The following is a 16,892-nucleotide window of genomic DNA, read 5'->3' on the forward strand; positions in this document are numbered from 1 at the left end:
CAGAGGATTCAGAGGAATTCATGATGTGTTTTCTTACTTCACATCTGAGCAATGTCCCTGTTGACTGCTGCCGTACTGAAATGCAAACAGATGTGTGTCTGAAACTCCATCCTGGATCTTGGCTGGCCTCCTTCATCAACTTCAAAGGGATGCTGCCTCTTTTTGGAATAAGCAGAACTGTCCTCGTAGGTAAAATAACCAGAAAAGGAGAATGGAAAAAGTGTCTCACCAGGTACTTGTTCCTCACGTAAAGGGGACTTGGTGCAACAACATGAAAACACCAGTATCCTATCCACTGAAGCATGTCAGCTGTTTCTATAGTGGATGGTCAAAATGATGAAACATCTGTTATTGATAAAGATGAATTATGTCGGGAAGGCCTGGAGTTAAGGGCAAAGGTCATATACCTTTATGCCATAAAAATGCACCCCATAAACTTAAACAAGCCAGTGCTCTGACACTTTCCTCTACAGTAAAATGCTTCCCACAAGGACTCCTGATTCTCGAGAGGCAAAATCACAAAATCTTGTCCTAAACCAACCTTCTGAATGTATAAATTGCACAGAATGAGATTGCCACTTATTTAATGTTTCTACAGCCCATCACCATGCCTGAAGAAACCTGTTATGTCAGCCTCTTATGGGAAGGAGAAGTTTAATGGGATTTCTTTTTTTCTCCTTTTTTTCTTTCCTTTTAAATACCGTATTTTTTGCTCCATAAGACACACTGTTTTCCTCTTAAAATCTAAGGGGAAATATCTGTGCATCTTATGGAGTGAATGTGTGGTCCCTGTAGCTGGGGTGGGGGGGACCGGGCTTCCCTCGCCAGCCCCGACCTGCTCTTTGGGTCGAGCAGCTCTGGGGTAGCCCGCGAAGCCTCCGCAGGGCAGCGGGGAGCCTTCATCCCACTGCCCTGGGGAGGTTTCGCGCGGCTATCCCTGGCTTTTGCGGGAGGTGGGGGAAGGGACAGAGCGAGGCTCCTCTCTCACTCCCCCCACCTCCCGCAAAAGCCCCCAAGAGCCGCGTATTTTTTCCCCTTGAATCCCCCCCCCCCCATAAAGTAGGTGCGCCTTATGGTCAGGTGTGCCTTATGGAGCGAAAAATACGGTAAACACAATATTATATTCTCTAGGGCATTACCTTCAAGTTCATCATGAAGAATGTAACCTAAGAAAAGCATGAGCTCAAACAGATATATATTCTAAGGCAGCCTTCACCCACTAGGTAGGGCTGATGGGAGTTGCAGTCCAAAACCTCTGGAGGACACAGCTACCTTGAGTTTAAATTCACCTATTCCTACTCAAACCATCTACAATGTTTCATAGCAGCACTAAGAGTATCATTCCCCCAACTCCACCCATAGATCTGTAGGCTGGTCCAGTGCTCGAAGGATGGGGAAAGGGGTAGGAAGGAGGTATTAACTATTTCCCCCCTTATAAGTCCTAGTGTCAGGAGTAGGTGTCAGGAATAAATCACTGGAGTAAGTGAAGTTAACTCTTTATTAGAAGAAACATGGTGCCTCTTCCGGTGTGGGTGCCATCGCTGCCTCAGCTCCGAGATGGGCAAGTTTATGAAACCAGGGAAAGTCATCCTTGGCCTCGCTGGGCGTTACTCCGGACGCAAGGCTGTTATTGTTAAGAATATTGATGATGGCACCTCTGACTGCCCCTGCAGCCACTCTGTGGTGGCTGGCATCGATCGCTACCCACGCAAAGTGACAGCAAGCATCGGCAAGAAGAAGATTGCCAAGCGTTCCAAGATCAAGTCCTTTGTGAAGGTCTACAATTACAACCACTTGGTGCCTACCAGGTACTCCGTTGATATTCCTCTTGGCAAGACCGTTGTCAACAAGGATTTCTTTACCGACCCTGCGCTGAAACGTGAAGCTCGGCGGGAGGACAAAGTGAAATTGGAGGAGAGATACAAGCCAGGCAAGAACAAGTGGTTTTTCCTGAAGCTCAGATTCTGAGTGGCATGCATTTGCACCAATAAATATTTTTGAAAAGCCAAGAAGGAGGAGGAGGAGGAGGAGGAGGAGGAGGAGGAGGAGGAGGAGGAGAAGAAGAGGAAGAAGAAGAAGAAGAAGAAGAAGAAGAAGAAGAAGAAGAAGAAGAAGAAGAAGAAGAAGAAGAAACATGGTCAGCTCAGGAGTGCCAGCAACACTTCTCAGCAGGTCTTGCCTCTATGAGGCAGCTGGGCAGCTGTGAAGGCTGATCGTCCCCACCTTCTCACAGCTGCCTAAATCTCATTCCCAAGCAATCTGAGACTACGATGATGTGCTTGTCTCTGCTCCTCTCTCTTCATGCCTCTTTTGGTCCTGGGAGACCAGCGGGGATGGGAGCTTGTTGCAGTAGGAGGGGGAGACACCCTGGCTTCTTCACCAGCCTGGCTCATCTCTGTCTCTTTACCTCCTTCCTCTCCTGCTTTTGCCTCAGCTTCTGGGCTTCTCTCCCTGCCACAGACTCTCCCTGATCATTAAACCCTGCAATGGCTTCAGCTTCTGGCACCTCCACCTTCCAATCTTCTCCCTCTTCCCCCTCTGACCAGGTAGCGTTGTCCCACCGCCACACCCCAGACTCTGAGACTTCTTCCCTTGGGAGTTCCCCAGCTACTGCCTCCCACCATTCCTCTGTGTTCAGCCAGTCCGTAACACCCAGCTATGTGGGGCAATAGCCACCACAATGCTTTCATAGTGAGAATCAGGTTCCACAACCCCTTGTATGGTGGTACCTCTAGTTACAAAGTTAATTCATTCCGGAGGTCCGTTCTTAACCTGAGGCACCACTTTAGCCAATGGGACCTCCCGCTGCCACCGCCGCGCGATTTCTGTTCTCATCCTGAGGTAAAGTTCTTAACACGAGGTACTATTTCTGGGTTAGCGGAGTCTGTACCCCGAAGTGTTTGTAACCCAAGGTGTTTGTAACCTGAGGTACCACTGTAACTGTTTAGTGGGTGGGATATTCATAGCAGCTGCCTGCACATCTAGTGTGGCTTTAAATGTTTTAGCATATCCATTCATCGTGACGAGAAGTTCACAGAAAGAGCAAATACCAATGTGTATGGGCTGAAAATAAAATAAATAAATGTCACTATCCAGAACTGCACTGACAAAGTGTGTGGAGAAACCAGATGTTCTTAAGGAGTCTTGCTAGAATGTGCCCAATTTACGAGGTGCAACGAGACATGACCTTGACTGTGTTTTGGAAATAATTGGCAATAAATATTCAGCGAAACATTCCTAGGGCTGGTTTTAAATGTGTGTGTGTATATATATATATCTCCCCCAATAGGCATGAGAAAAAGGATTTCCAGCTTGCCTACCCATTTAATGACATCAGCCATTATGTGCTGGCGGGCACTGAAACAATGAGCTCAGTGAACAAGCACACAATTTACTGCTTCCATCTCTGGCCTCTCTGCTTAAAAGGATCAGGTACCAACTGATGGGAAAGATTCCAGCCTGAGAATCTGGAAAGCCACTGCCAATCAGAGAAGGCCATATTGGGCTACAGAGACCGATGTTTCAGTACTCTATAAGGAAACCTACTGGGGGGGGGTGGCCTCCAGTGTGTGTTTGTTATCGAGATGGGTAGACTTCATGTTTCTTATCACTGATTCGAATTCCATGACTTTACAGCGTGAAAATTCACAGAAAGATGTTCTTTCCCACATCACCCACTTTGTTCATTTATCTACGCTGAGTGACGGTGCTTCTCTAGAGTCCTCAGACAAGCCTTTCTCATCTTTCTTTTAGAAGACCCCTCCCCCCTCCAATCTGCATTTGGTTAAGGTAAACTGCGGCCGCTAGTATCCTAAAAATGCTGTTTTGTTGTATGGCTTTGACTTCAGTTCTAGGGTGATTTGTGAGGATCTCTAGCCCAGAAATAAAGAATGAAATTAACAGAGGTTCAGAAGCCAGGTGCAAGCAGGCATCAAAGGGCACTTGCGCAGGCTGTTTCTCATGTCAAAGGGTTGTTTATTTGCACAAAATTTGGCTGTTATTTTGCACTTCCTAACGCAATTTTAAAAAGTAAAGGTACCCCTGCCCGTACGGGCCAGTCTTGACAGACTCTAGGGTTGTGCGCCCATCTCACTCAAGAGGCCAGGGGCCAGCGCTGTCTGGAGACACTTCCGGGTCACGTGGCCAGCGTGACGAAGCTGCTCTGGCAAGCCAGAGCCACACGGAAACGCCGTTTACCTTCCCGCTAGTAAGCGGTCCCTATTTATCTACTTGCCCCCGGGGGTGCTTTCGAACTGCTAGGTTGGCAGGCGCTGGGACCGAGCAACGGGAGCGCACCCCGCCGTGGGGATTCGAACCGCCGACCTTTCGATCGGCAAGCCCTAGGCGCTGAGGCTTTTACCCACAGCGCCACCCACGTCCCAACGCAATTACCCCATCACTTTTCTCACCATGAAAAGGGCCAGTTAGAAATATGATGTCAAATTGCTCTGGCATAAGTATGGGATAACAACCACTAGCTGGCAACATCGTATAACCTTCATGCAAGTTGTTTTTTTTGCAAACCATGTATGCTCATTAAACAGTTGGTCCAGAAGCTCCCTAGGTGAAGATATATGGAAGTGCTCTCTTTAAGTCACAGACTTACTTATAGGTAGAGCAGATTCAAATCCCAGTCCATGCTTCCATTTAGTACACAATATTTGTTTAGATAAATGTTAGCCCGCCTGCTACCTGATCCTTTTGATTAGAGAATGCCATGAATCATGAGCGTAGCCAAGGGAGGCGCAGCTGCCCCCCAAAATCAATAAAAATACAAACTGAGGTTCTGCCCTCCCCTAACAAAAGGCCTGCCCTCCCCCAACAAAAATCCTGGCTACACCCATGCCAAAAATTGAACTTTGGATCTTCTTTTCAACTAGAGCCAGGGCCATTTCAGTACTGGCCCAGACTTGGTGGAGTGCTCTGTCACAAGAGACTAGGGCCCTGCAGGACTTGACATCTTTCTGCAGGGCCTGCAAGACAGAGCTGTTCTACCTGGCCTTTGGTTTGGACTCAGTCTGACCCTTATGTTTCCCTCCCCTTATGGTTTTGATCTATGAGCTACTTTTAAAATGAGGCTGCATTTTAAATTGCATTTTAACCTGTATTTTAAATTGGTCCCCCCCCATTATGTTTTTACTGTAATTTTACTGGTGTTAGCCGCCCTGAGCCTGGCTCTGGTTGGGGAGGGCAGGGTATAAATAAAATTTATTATTATTGTTATTATTATTATTGTGAGGAATGTGCTCTTTTACAGTAGCACTCCTCCCCATTTCAAACTTAGAGCATCTCCTGACTGAATATGCTCAGAAGATGTGCATTTTATGTCAGTGAGGTGTGAGCCAGATCCACTGACCTCACAGAGGTCCACAGATTCTCAGACATAGGGTGAAAGAAGAGCCATGAGCTTAAATCAAAACACTCAAGTTATGAAATTATTGGTGCCAATACAGGACATGAATTTGTCTGAACGCTCCTTCTCTGGGTATGAGCTCAGCAGCTTCCATTTCATATGTATTGTTTTAGTAGCACGTTAAAGAAAACCTCAAAGGTTGTCTAACCTTCCTGGGAAACTAAAGGAGTGTGACGAAACTGAAGTTATCCTTTTGCTTTTCTGCACTCGGTGTTCTTCTGTTAAGCAAGATTGCAAAGCTTTCCGAGAGCAAGGCAATCCAATCCACTTCCTGTAGAATCGACTACAGTCATACCTCGGGTTACAGATGCTTCAGGTTGCGATTTTTCAGGTTACGGACACGCCAAAACCTAGAAGTACCAGAACGGGTACTTGTAACCCGAGTATGTTTCCGAGCATAATTCAAAGTGCTGGTGTTGACCTTTAAAGCCCTAAACGGCCTCGGCCCAGTATACCTGAAGGAGCGTCTCCACCCCCATCGTTCTGCCCGGACACTGAGGTCCAGCTCCGAGGGCCTTCTGGCGGTTCCCTTGCTGTGAGAAGCAAAGCCGCAGGGAACCAGGCAGAGGGCCTTCTCGGTAGTGGCGCCCGCCCTGTGGAACACCCTCCCACCAGATGTCAAAGCGATAAATAACTACCTGACATTTAGAAGACATCTTAAGGCAGCCCTGTTTAGGGAAGTTTTTAATCTGTGATATTTTACTGTATTTTTTGTTTCTGTGGAAGCCGCCCAGAGTGGCTGGGGAAACCCAGCCAGATGGGCGGGGTACAAATAAATTATTATTATTATTATTATTATTATTATTATTATTATTATTTTCCAGGTTTCAGCAGTTTTGCATGCACAGAAGCAACCCACACGTGTGCAGATGCGGCACTGCGGGTTGCGAACGTGCCTCCTGCACGGATCACATTTGCAACCCGAGCGTCCGCTGTATTAATCTCCCACATTTAGTTTTACATATTCGCACAACAAACTTCAAGCATTCCGAATCAGGAATGTTTGGGAGGGGAGCTTCTGTAACATCTGGCTTCTTTACTTTAAGTGGAATACCTTGGCATTGAAACCGATAACCTCTGTGAAACATCAACCAGAGGGCAAGGATCTCTGGGATTACAGGGAACCAGACATGTGGAATTCCAACCTTTGACATTCTGTTTAGCAATGCTGAGGATGTTCTTACTTTGTTTCTGCCTGAAGATGGCCCCTGCTACTGAGATGTAAGCTACTGACCACTTTTCTGTCTCATGAACAATATGAGGCAAAATAAGCCTTCCTTGCCTCAATACTTATGGTCAGTTTAGATGACCCCCAATGCATTCCATCACATGTATTATAAAAAGAGTCTCACTGGATCAGACCAAAGGCTTATCCAATTGCAGAACCCTTTTTCCTGCAGTGATCCACCAGATGTCTACAGGGAGCTCACAAAAGGCATGAGGCCAATATCACGCTGCCTCTGAATCATACAAATCATACAAATTAATTGCTACTATTGTACTGAAAGTTGCTGCTATATGCCGCTGGTGTAGGAATACAATTTTCATTCTAATGTGATTTTGCTGCTGTTGTTTTTTCATAAGCAATTGTATATTCTGTATTTGTTGATTTTATGTTGTGGGTCATTTTAGGCTTTATTTTGATAAAGAAAAAAAGTGGGGTGGGGGTTTTTTTATACAAAAAGCACCGCTGAATATTCAGATTGCTGTGAATATTTCAATCTGCACTCATTTCATGTCAAGCAGTGCTTGCCATTGTTGATTTTTCCTTTGCAGAATGATGCAGGCCATTTGTTGAGCGTCAGGATTTACTTGCAACAGGACATGGCATGCATAGTTGATGTAGCTTTGATTTCCTGTGTGCTAAAATGTTTTTGTTTTCTCAGCATGCCAAACATAATACGAGACTGGAACAACTCCAAGAAATGTTTCTTGTTCTTTGAAAGACGCTCGTACTTGAAATGGATCTTTCCCTTTTTTCTGGAAGACTTTATTAAGTGTCCTTGAAGGTAACATTATGTACATTGTATTCTGGATAGTTCAGCTGGAACATTGCTTGGGAAGATGCATTCTAGGAGAACTTTTAAGATGGCATGAATTTCATGCAACAAATGTGATAAATTTACTGTTGCGGCTGTGCGCTCTGTGTTTGGCAAGTGCTTAACTGCTTGAACTTAACCACTATATGGTTGCCGTGTGAGCCCTCTTTAGCTATTACAGCCATGAATGGGCAACCCAAAAGTTCTATGGGCGCATGCCTTTAGCCTTCGCTTAGCATCATGCAGCTCCATCCCAGTGCTCAACAGAGAACATTTTCTACTTAGTGGAGCAATTCAGGACCATCATCTTCAATTGTTGTGCCTAGGCTTTGAATGTCGTACCAAGGAAGAATGGTTTGCTCTTTTGTTGGCCTACAACAGCATTAAGGCTTTCCAGTTTGGGAAGACATTGGCCATTACTGGCCATTTTGTTATTGCTTGCCTGGCATAATTATACATGTTGTTGTTGTTTTCTTTTTTTTCTCCTACTGTTTTTAATTGTTTTATTGCTAGCTTATTTCTCTGCTTTTCCTTTGCTTTCTTCTTCTTCTTCTTCTTCTTCTTCTTCTTCTTCTTCTTCTTCTTCTTCTTCACTGCCTTGAATTATATTAGAAAGGTGGGGTTAAAATAAATGTTTAAAACAGGCAATGAAATAAACAGATGCAGAGGGTAGCCCTTCTCTGTGCAGGGTGCTTTGGCCCACAGGAGCTGTAGATTTTCCAAATTTGTTTATTTCTCACGGCACAATACCCTGTGGAGAGGAACCATGCCTCAACGAGGGAGCATGTGCTTGCAGAGAATCCCAGGTTTAACTCTTGTTATCTTTAGGTAAAAAAGTCAGGTAGCAGCCAGTGTGGTGTAGTGGTTAAGAGCGGTAGTCTCATAATCTGGGGAACCGGGTTCGCGTCTCCACTCCTCCACATGCAGCTGCTGGGTGACCTTGGGCCAGTCACACTTCTTTGAAGTCTCTCAGCTCCTCTCACCTCACAGAGTGTTTGTTGTGGGGGAGGAAGGGAAAGGAGAATGTTAGCTGCTTTGAGACTCCTTAAAGGGAGTGAAAGGCAGGATATCAAATCCAAACTCTTCTTCTTCTGATGTGAAAGGCTGCTGTGTCTGAGATCCTGGAGAGTTGTTGCCTGCCAGAAGAGAGAGCAACTGATGGAGAGAAGAGTGATGTTGCTGCACTTGAGTACTGCTTGCCAACTTGCCACAAACATCTGGTTGCCTACTGTGAAAACAGGAAGCTAGACTAGAGGTGCCACTGGCTTGATCCAGCAGGTTCTTCTTCGGTTCTTCGGTCCCTCTGTTCTTGGTATTCTCTCAGAGCACATTAAATACTCCCTGAAACATATGGAATCACTTTTGTACCAATGTACTCCCAGCTGCATAGGGTTAAGAGGTTTACCAGAGTGGTCTTCTCAAAACAGAAAGATCTGGACGATCTGCCTCCGGAAATAGGACATAGGCTGTCGCTATTTTGTATGTAAGACTCAATCACATACTGGTTGTGCGCTTAAGGCAGACTTGGCTCTCATGTGCAACAAACCCACTTTGAAAAATAACACACTTTTCCAGTAAGGACAGTAATGGCCAAATGCACTGGAAAGCATGGGATAACAATGAGGACATCATGATTTAGTCAATTTACCTTCTCTACAACTCACTTTTTTCTACAATCAAGCCGTATATGAATTTTATGGAATGAAATATGAACTCCCCACAAACAAATCAGAACAAATGCTCAAAAAACAGGAGACGTCATTCCCGTAGTTCCCAGCTGACTTGCTTTTGGCCCAGAAAGAGCACCCCTGCAAAACTGTGTATGGCGTCAGCAGCACAATCCATTGCTTTCAAGGGATTTAGCTCTGCGACTCATCTCTTACTGGATTGTGCCCCGTTTTTATCTCAATGGGAGCAAAAGAGTTCATCGCTGGGATGTAAGCAAAGCGATACCATTTTCATAAACAAAGCTTAACATCTTCCACTGCCTCTGCTGATTCATCCGAGCCAGCGATTATTTCTGGAGAAACGTAGGGAAGCGGATATCTGAAAATGGTTAAAGATATGGATAGTCATGGCCTTATAAAGTAGTTGTTGCTAAGCGGGAAGCAGATGAAATTTGTGTGTGTTGGGGGCGGGGCATTTTTGGGTTAATGCCTTCTATTTGTTTGCCTCAACTGTAAGTTGAACTCTGTTATTAAACAGCTGTACATCTTGCAAATTCTGAGTTAGCTTTGCTTACAAGGAAAATGAAGTGCTGAAACTCTGTTTACTTTAGAGAAACATTAATTTATTATGAGCCTAAGTAAAGGAAAGGAGATGAAAAGGAAGCATAGTTCTGGTTCCCATTTATAGTTAATAGCATTGTATTGCAATTTTTGATGTTTCAAGTCCTTGTCATCTTACATAGGTAAAGGTAAAGGACCCCTGGATGGTTAAGTCCGGTCAAAGGCAACAATGGGGTTGCTCATCTCACTTTCAGGCCGAGGGAGCTGGTGTTTGTCTGCAGACAGCTTTCCGGGTCATGTGGCCAGCATGACTAAACTATTTCTGGCACAATGGAACACCGTGACAGAAACCAGAGCGCACAGAAATGCTGTTTACCTTCCCGCCATAGCGGTACCTATTTATCTACTTGCTCTGGCGTGCTTTTGAACTGCTTAGGCTGGCAGGAGCTGGGACAGAGCAACGGGAGCTCACCCCGTCACAGGGTTTGAACCACTGACCTTCTGATCGGCAAGCCCAAGAGGCTCAGTGGTTTAGACCACAGCGCCACCTGCATCTTACATAGCCCAGGCCCCACCAAACACATCATCTTCTTAAAGTCAATGGTCTACTAATTATAAGGGATATCAGCTAACTAGCCTCTACCTTCTGTAAGTTCACCTTTAAAAGACTGTGGTATCATGGAGTTGTGAGGTTTTCTAAGTGCTCAGGGTGAATGTGGCAAAAGCAGAATACAATCAGTGCAGTTTCTTGATGGAAGTATAAGATGTGTCAAGAATATCGCTGGATTTGGGGGGTGAGACCTTGCACACATATTTTCCATGTGGAACAATTTAAAACAATTGCTAGGTAACTGCTTATTTGTGTGCATTAGTCTTAAACTTATTAAATTCCACGGCAGACTCCTGCTCATTTCAAGGCTGACATGACAAAACAGAAGAAGTAAAAATAGCATGTGTGTCTAAACACAAGCTGACAAATCATTTGCCCAGAAGGGAACTGACCATGACAGGAAATGAGTACGCAAAGTTTACTCTGCACCCGTTCTTGGGTAACGCTTTCTTCCATGGGAGTGCATTTTGAAGGATTCCTGTGGGAATCCTATGTGGGAAAATGTTATGTGTGAACTGAAAGTCAACAGGATTTTATGTCATACAAAAGAGTTTATGCCTCGCAGAATCAGTTATGTCTCATGAATGTGCTGGAAAAGTATTGGGTAGAGTTGTATAGAGTAAGGTTACCAGATTTTTTTTCAATGAACCCAGGGACACTTTAAATAAATAAATAAATAAATCACGTTGATGCTGCAGCGATGGCGGCGGCAGAGGGGCGGCCACTGCCTTGACCTCAACCACCATGTTTCCCCTTCCTCCCCAGGCTTCTATCTCCTTTCTCCATGAGCCTAAGCAGCCCTGAATTGTTGGTTTTTCAGTGGTGGTGGTGAGGGGTGGGGAAGTGGTGCAGTGGGTCAGGCATAGAAGGCGGAGGAGGGCTGAGAGTGGTGGCGAGGCTCGGGCAGCGCGATGCCTCCCTTCCCATCGGAGCAGCCCCAATCCCATTCCTACTTTTGTGCAAGCAGAAAGGGGCGGGGAATCCTCAGATGGGAAGGGAGGCTTCCCGTTGCCTAATTGAGAGATCCCTGCCCCCTCCTGACAAATTACAGGCAAGCTGGTCCAGGGGTTTTGTGCTTGGCACCTTAAAATTTTGTTGTTGTGTGTTGTATTTTATGCCTATACTTCACAAGTGTGGGAAATTGCATTCTAATATAGCATGTGTAGCGCTAGTCAATGCATGAAGGGCTTAAGACCATAGAATTGTATTCCTAGACTCAGCTAGGTCACACCCCTCACCTGGAAGGAAGTTAAGTCTCCTCCTTTGTGTCCTCTCTTTCTTCATGTGAACTCACCAAGCTAGGACATGCCCAAGTTTGATCACTACAAGCCAAGGCCACACTCTTAGAGCTATTTCGCTGTATTTTGTACCCCAAGGTTTCTGCCTGTGTTTACTTGCTCCTGCATGGATAAATGTATGAATCTGATTTTTTAAAACTTACAGGCATGTCGTCTGTTCGGAGAAGTAGAAAAGAGGATGCTCTGTTAGCAGAGATATTAAATGGGATATTAAAAGGTTTAACAGTATCAATCCCCACACTAGACTCAAAAACCAGGCAAGATATCCTTTTTCAGTCAGGTCAGGAGATTTAGGTCAGGTCAGGGGATGTCGGCAGACCTGGGTGAGTTTACACCCAGCATGAGAGAGTTGCAACCAAGCACCTACATCAGTGGGAGGAAGTCAAGCAAAGTGGTGGTGTAGCCATTAGCTTCAAATGCAAACTGAATCAAATTGCTCTCCCATAGCTCCCCAGGAGCTACATTGCCAGTGCATCCAGACAGTTTCCAGCATCATCCCACTCAAGCACATTGTTTATGTAAAAATAATCCCTCAGGGACCTCACTCTGCTGTTTGTGAAGTCATAGACACTGTGGAAAAAGGAACAAAGTCTGCCTACACCCCATTGCGAGTTGGGTCAAGCTGGTTGTCCACAAGATTATGAAAGAATAACCTGAGAAACTGCGAAAGAAGCATTGGCTGTAGTAGCAGGAAGAGAATATCTGTGGGCAGTGGCCAGCCAAAAGTAACTAGGAAGCCCCTGGATACATAAAGGTGGGTGCGAGTTCTGCTTTCGACTACCTTAAGAACTGAACTGTCCAATACCACTTTACTGCTGTCCAGTTGTATTTATTATTGGAACTCATTTTTAATGTATTTATTACTCCTCCTGTATATGGTCTTGTGATTGATTCAGTATGCTGGATGCAACTGCTATGTGAAACCATGACTGCACATTCCAACACTTGGATGCCTGGAGAGCTCAGTTGGTACTGATAATGTCCTTGGTGGGGGGGGTTATTTTCTAACAGTGGTGCCCCGCAAGACGAATGCCTCGCAAGACGGAAAACCCGCTAGACGAAAGGGTTTTCCGTTTTGGAGGTGCTTCGCAGGACGAATTTGCTATGGGCTTGCTTCGCAAGACGAAAATGCCTTGCGATTCCTGGGGTTCCCCCCCCTTTTTCCCAAGCCCCTACGCCGCTTAACAGCTGATCGCTAAGCCGCTTAACAGCTGATCTAAGCTGCTTATCAGCTGATCTAAGGTGCTAATAGCCTTTTAGCAGCTAATCCGCTAATCCCTTAAGCCTTTAATAGCCGCTAATAGCCTTTTAGCAGCTAATCCGCTAATCCCTTAAGCCTTTAATAGCCGCTAATAGCCGCTAAACCGCTAATAGCACTAATAGCGCTAATCCGCTAATGGGCTTGCTTCGCAAGACGGAAAAAACCGCAAGACGAAGAGACTTGCGGAACGGATTCTTTTCATCTTGCGAGGCACCACTGTATGTATAACCCACCCTGAGCATTTATTTATTTTTTACAATGGAAAGGTGAGACAAAGGTGACAAATACTGTACTCTTAAATAAAATATATCAGGAATGGGGAACCTGTGGCCCTCCAAGCAGCCTCAGAAACCATGACCAATAGTCAGGGGTGGTGGAAATATTTGGAGAGCCTCTTAACATGAAGCATGCTTTGAAGAAGGGCAGGAAGTATGCGCAATGATAGGCATTCTCTTTTTCAAGAAAAAGCAACCATGGCTGTGGTCCCAATTCAGATTTTAAAGATTAGGAGTGGGTGCATCAGGAAGAGGATTTCTTTGCTTTCTACAATGCCACTCCCGACATCCGGAGGGGGGGGGTTGCGGGCTCACGCTCCATTCACACCCCCGCGGGGCTGGCTGCAGCCCCGCGAGACCAAGGAAATCCCGGGATCATTATTATTCATTATTCACCGCACCAGCCAATCGGCTGGCGGTGGGGGCGGGACTTGCAAAGGGCATTTAAGGTCGGGGCAGCCCTTACTCACCCCTTTCTTTACCTTTCAGCAGCTGCGGTTTCCCTCCCTCCCGCCCTTTAGGTTCTCATTTGGACTTTGCTATGGGCTTCGGCTGGTCGCCGCAAGGGGCCTGGTAGGAGTTTTTCCATTTGGCTAATTGGCTATATTTCGGAAGCCACTTGGTTTTTTCGCCTACCTCGTAGCAAAACGTCACAACACCTTGGTTTGGCGGTTAGGCATCGGCAGGGGTATTATTATGCAAATGAGTTGGGGGGTAGGAACGCCATCACCTCCCCCAAATGCTGAAGGGTAATTCGTTAAAGGATTCCGGGGGGCATCGCCTCGTCCGAAACCTACGGAGGCTAGGGCCTAAAGGGCCCCCCGAGCGGTAACCTCTTTATTTATTCCATTCCGTGGGAGGGGGCGGGAATAGCCACGCAACAGCATCCAGCAGAATATCTACCTCCAGCTGTTTTTTGCCCTCGTAGGTGCTGTTAGCAGTAAACAGCATCTTTGGAAGGAAATAGCAGCTGGGGAGGGGCAATTTCTACCTGGAAACTGGTGTAAAGAAAGGGTTAACTACCCACCCCCGTATTAACTGAGATCCTGGTTTGTGACATTTGGTTTAGTCCTTGATTTCCTGAAAGAAGATGCGGTTATGTGCAATATATAAACAAACTGATATTTAGAGGAAACTATTCCGTTTGTTTTAAAACACTTGGATTAATTTATGAATTATGACTTTGGGGCTTAGGGAATGCTTTTGAAGTCCAACAATAATCCGGGGGGGGGGGGGAGGTTCTGCAAGCTTCCTCTGGGTCATTGGGACTTTCCATAACTGAAGACGAAGGTTGGATTTTGCTTCATACACAGGGGCTGAGTGTTTTGGGGAGCCAGGATACTACCCATGAGTAGTATTTGATCCTGAGCTGCAAGGTGGCTTCTCATACCCCGGAGCTTGATTGCAGTACAATCCCAACCACATCTGCTCAGAGGTTCTATTAAATTCAATGGGCCTTACTCCCAGGTAAGTGTATTTAGAATGGATTGCCACCTTGATCAAATATTCTGGAGCAATATGCTCCATATGTAAGAAGCCTTGGTTTAATGCAGGGATGTAGTGTGGAAATGTTAAGGATAGTAGGAAAGGATATATTGAATAAGTACAATGGTACCTCAGGTTAAGAGCTTAATTCGTTCTGGAGGTCCATTCTTAACCTGAACCTGTTCTTAACCTGAAGCACCACTTTAGCTAATGGGGCCTCCTGCTGCCGCTGTGCCGCCAGAGCATGATTTCTGTTCTCATCCTGAAGCAAAGTTCTTAACCCGAGGTACTATTTCTGGGTTAGCGGAGTCTGTAACCTGAAGCTTCTGTAACCTGAAGCGTCTGTAACCTGAGGTACCACTGTATTACCCTTCTTCCACTCACACTAGTAAGTGATGTAGCAGAGCAGATCCCCTCAATATAGCTGGAATCTAGTTTGCAGATTCGTTTGAATCTCTTAGTTAAGATTATTTCCTGGAGTCCCTCCTAAGAGAATAAAGACACAAGAGTCTTTCTGAGTAAAGTAACAAAAAGTTTACTCACATTTCAGTTCACAATATGATCCCAGAAAGGCAGACTTTACTTGGTAGTTACACAGTGTGAGTTCATCTCATAGGGAGACTGAACTCATGTGCTGCTGGCTGAGAGCCAGCAGACAGCAAAATTACATTAATATAACAAAATGGCTGCAGGGGAACAGCATGGCAGCAAAAGAACAAGTGAGTGAAAGACAAAACAGACTGAGAAAATGGCTGCATGACTCAGCTCTTTTATGGAGTCAGCCAAAGCCACACCCATCTCCCAGGTCACATGCGAGGGGAGGATGCTCTGGTCAGCAGAACAGGAAGTTACACAGGAAGTGTCCCCCTTGCCTATGCCCACTCTAGGAAAATAAGGAATGTTGCATTTGACTGCACCAATGGATTACATTCCACATGTGGAACCTGAGAGGTTAGTAGACTCCTGCTCCTATCAACCACAGCAACATGGCCAATGGCCAAGGATGAGGGGAGTTGTTCAGCAACCTCTGGTGAGCCCACGGTTCCCTATACCTGCTGTTGGGATTCTGATATGCAGAAGGACTTGATGATCTTTTGGTCCTTTGAGATCAGTGATAAAATTATCTTGACCCAGAAAGGTCTGAAAGCCCTGAGTCAATCTGGATCTGACCTGTACCTGGAGTGGAGACCAGCTAGAAACCCCATGCTCCAAGTTTCTAAGAGCAAGGATGGGATTTTTTAAATACTAAATTACATAGTCCAGGCATTTCTGGACGTATCTTCAGTGTTTTCTCTGAAGAGATGTGAAAGGGCTTTCTGTTTATACAAATTTCCATCACATCTCATTTAACACCCAGTGTGAGCAGTTGGTTGATGCTCTCAATTTCCTTTATAGCAGCTTTATACTACTTTGAAATTTAAACAGTCAGGAGACTTCGGCAGCAGTTTCTGGAAGACATCAGCCTGATGAGTCAATGTTTGGCATTCTCAAAGCCTCACCAGCATTTGTAGACCCTCAGAGAAAAGGGACGCGGAGGGCAGAACAGAGACAGAAGTCTCAAGGAAAAGAGACAGATTGCTGACCTTTACAAGGGCAAATAATGAGTAAAATATTGTGTGTTTTCTCCCAAAGCAGGTCAAAGTTGAGGGATTTTGCTCTTAGCAAAGAGGGTCACTGTGTCATTGTAGTAAAGGGGTTCAGAAAGACAAGAAATTTAGGAGTAGAAGAAGGCAAAGCAAGATAGCTGTTGAGGGGTGAGTGAATAAGGTCAATCTGGACTTAGTCTACAATCATGTGAAGCCAACTTGCAACTGCTTTCTCCTGTTTTCTGGCAGCACTTCAGTGATCAGGTTTTTGTTCCTACTAGACCAGGTTTGGCAGGCTCCATTCCTGGATGTGCTTGAACGAGATGATTTCAAGCAAAGCAGTGGTTAGGAAAAAGAACCCTCTCAGCCTTCACATTCCTCTCCCTCCTCAGATCTCTCCCTCTCTCTCACTCCCCACCCATATGTCTGTTGTAATCTTGCAGCCTTGCTGGGGGCCAAGATGGAGATGGGGAAACAACAGGCATCTGGTCATGACAAGTGGCCCCTTAGGTTAAACATCTTAGCTTATAGCAGTTCAGCCAAAGAACAAGCTGCTTTTTCAGAGAGCTTGGTTGCCAGCAAACGGAGAGAGGACAGGCCTCTGGGGTTTTCTTTCTTGCTGACGGCCAGGAAAGGAAAGGCTCATGGCCAGGTCTGCCTACCCCAGGCTTTGGGACTGCAGGGCAGTCAAGAGCAA

General features: G+C 45.6%; 2 protein-coding genes across 2 annotated transcripts in view; both read left to right on the forward strand.

Moving 5' to 3' along the window:
- The first annotated feature begins 1,521 nt into the window (after positions 1–1,521).
- On the forward strand, positions 1,522–2,012 carry LOC310660215 (large ribosomal subunit protein eL27-like). Its single transcript, XM_083404524.1, has one exon. It carries the CDS (start codon positions 1,558–1,560, stop codon positions 1,966–1,968), a length of 411 nt encoding a protein of 136 aa, XP_083260650.1. The 5' UTR covers positions 1,522–1,557; the 3' UTR covers positions 1,969–2,012.
- Positions 2,013–12,304: 10,292 nt separating this feature from the next.
- The window catches only part of S1PR3 (sphingosine-1-phosphate receptor 3), a 79,589-nt gene continuing 75,001 nt past the window's right edge, over positions 12,305–16,892 (forward strand). The window contains exon 1 of the mRNA XM_083404255.1: positions 12,305–12,342. The gene's annotated coding sequence lies outside the window, so the exon portion shown is untranslated. The remainder of the gene's footprint in view (positions 12,343–16,892) is intronic.

The sequence above is a fragment of the Podarcis tiliguerta genome, assembly GCF_965153285.1.
Source record: "Podarcis tiliguerta genome assembly, chromosome: 11".
NCBI lineage: Eukaryota > Metazoa > Chordata > Lepidosauria > Squamata > Lacertidae > Podarcis > Podarcis tiliguerta.

What these genes read in the sequence shown, in the direction of transcription:
- LOC310660215 (XM_083404524.1), top strand. Translation starts at nt 1,558, where the DNA reads ATGGGCAAGTTTATGAAACCAGGGAAAGTCATCCTTGGCCTCGCTGGG.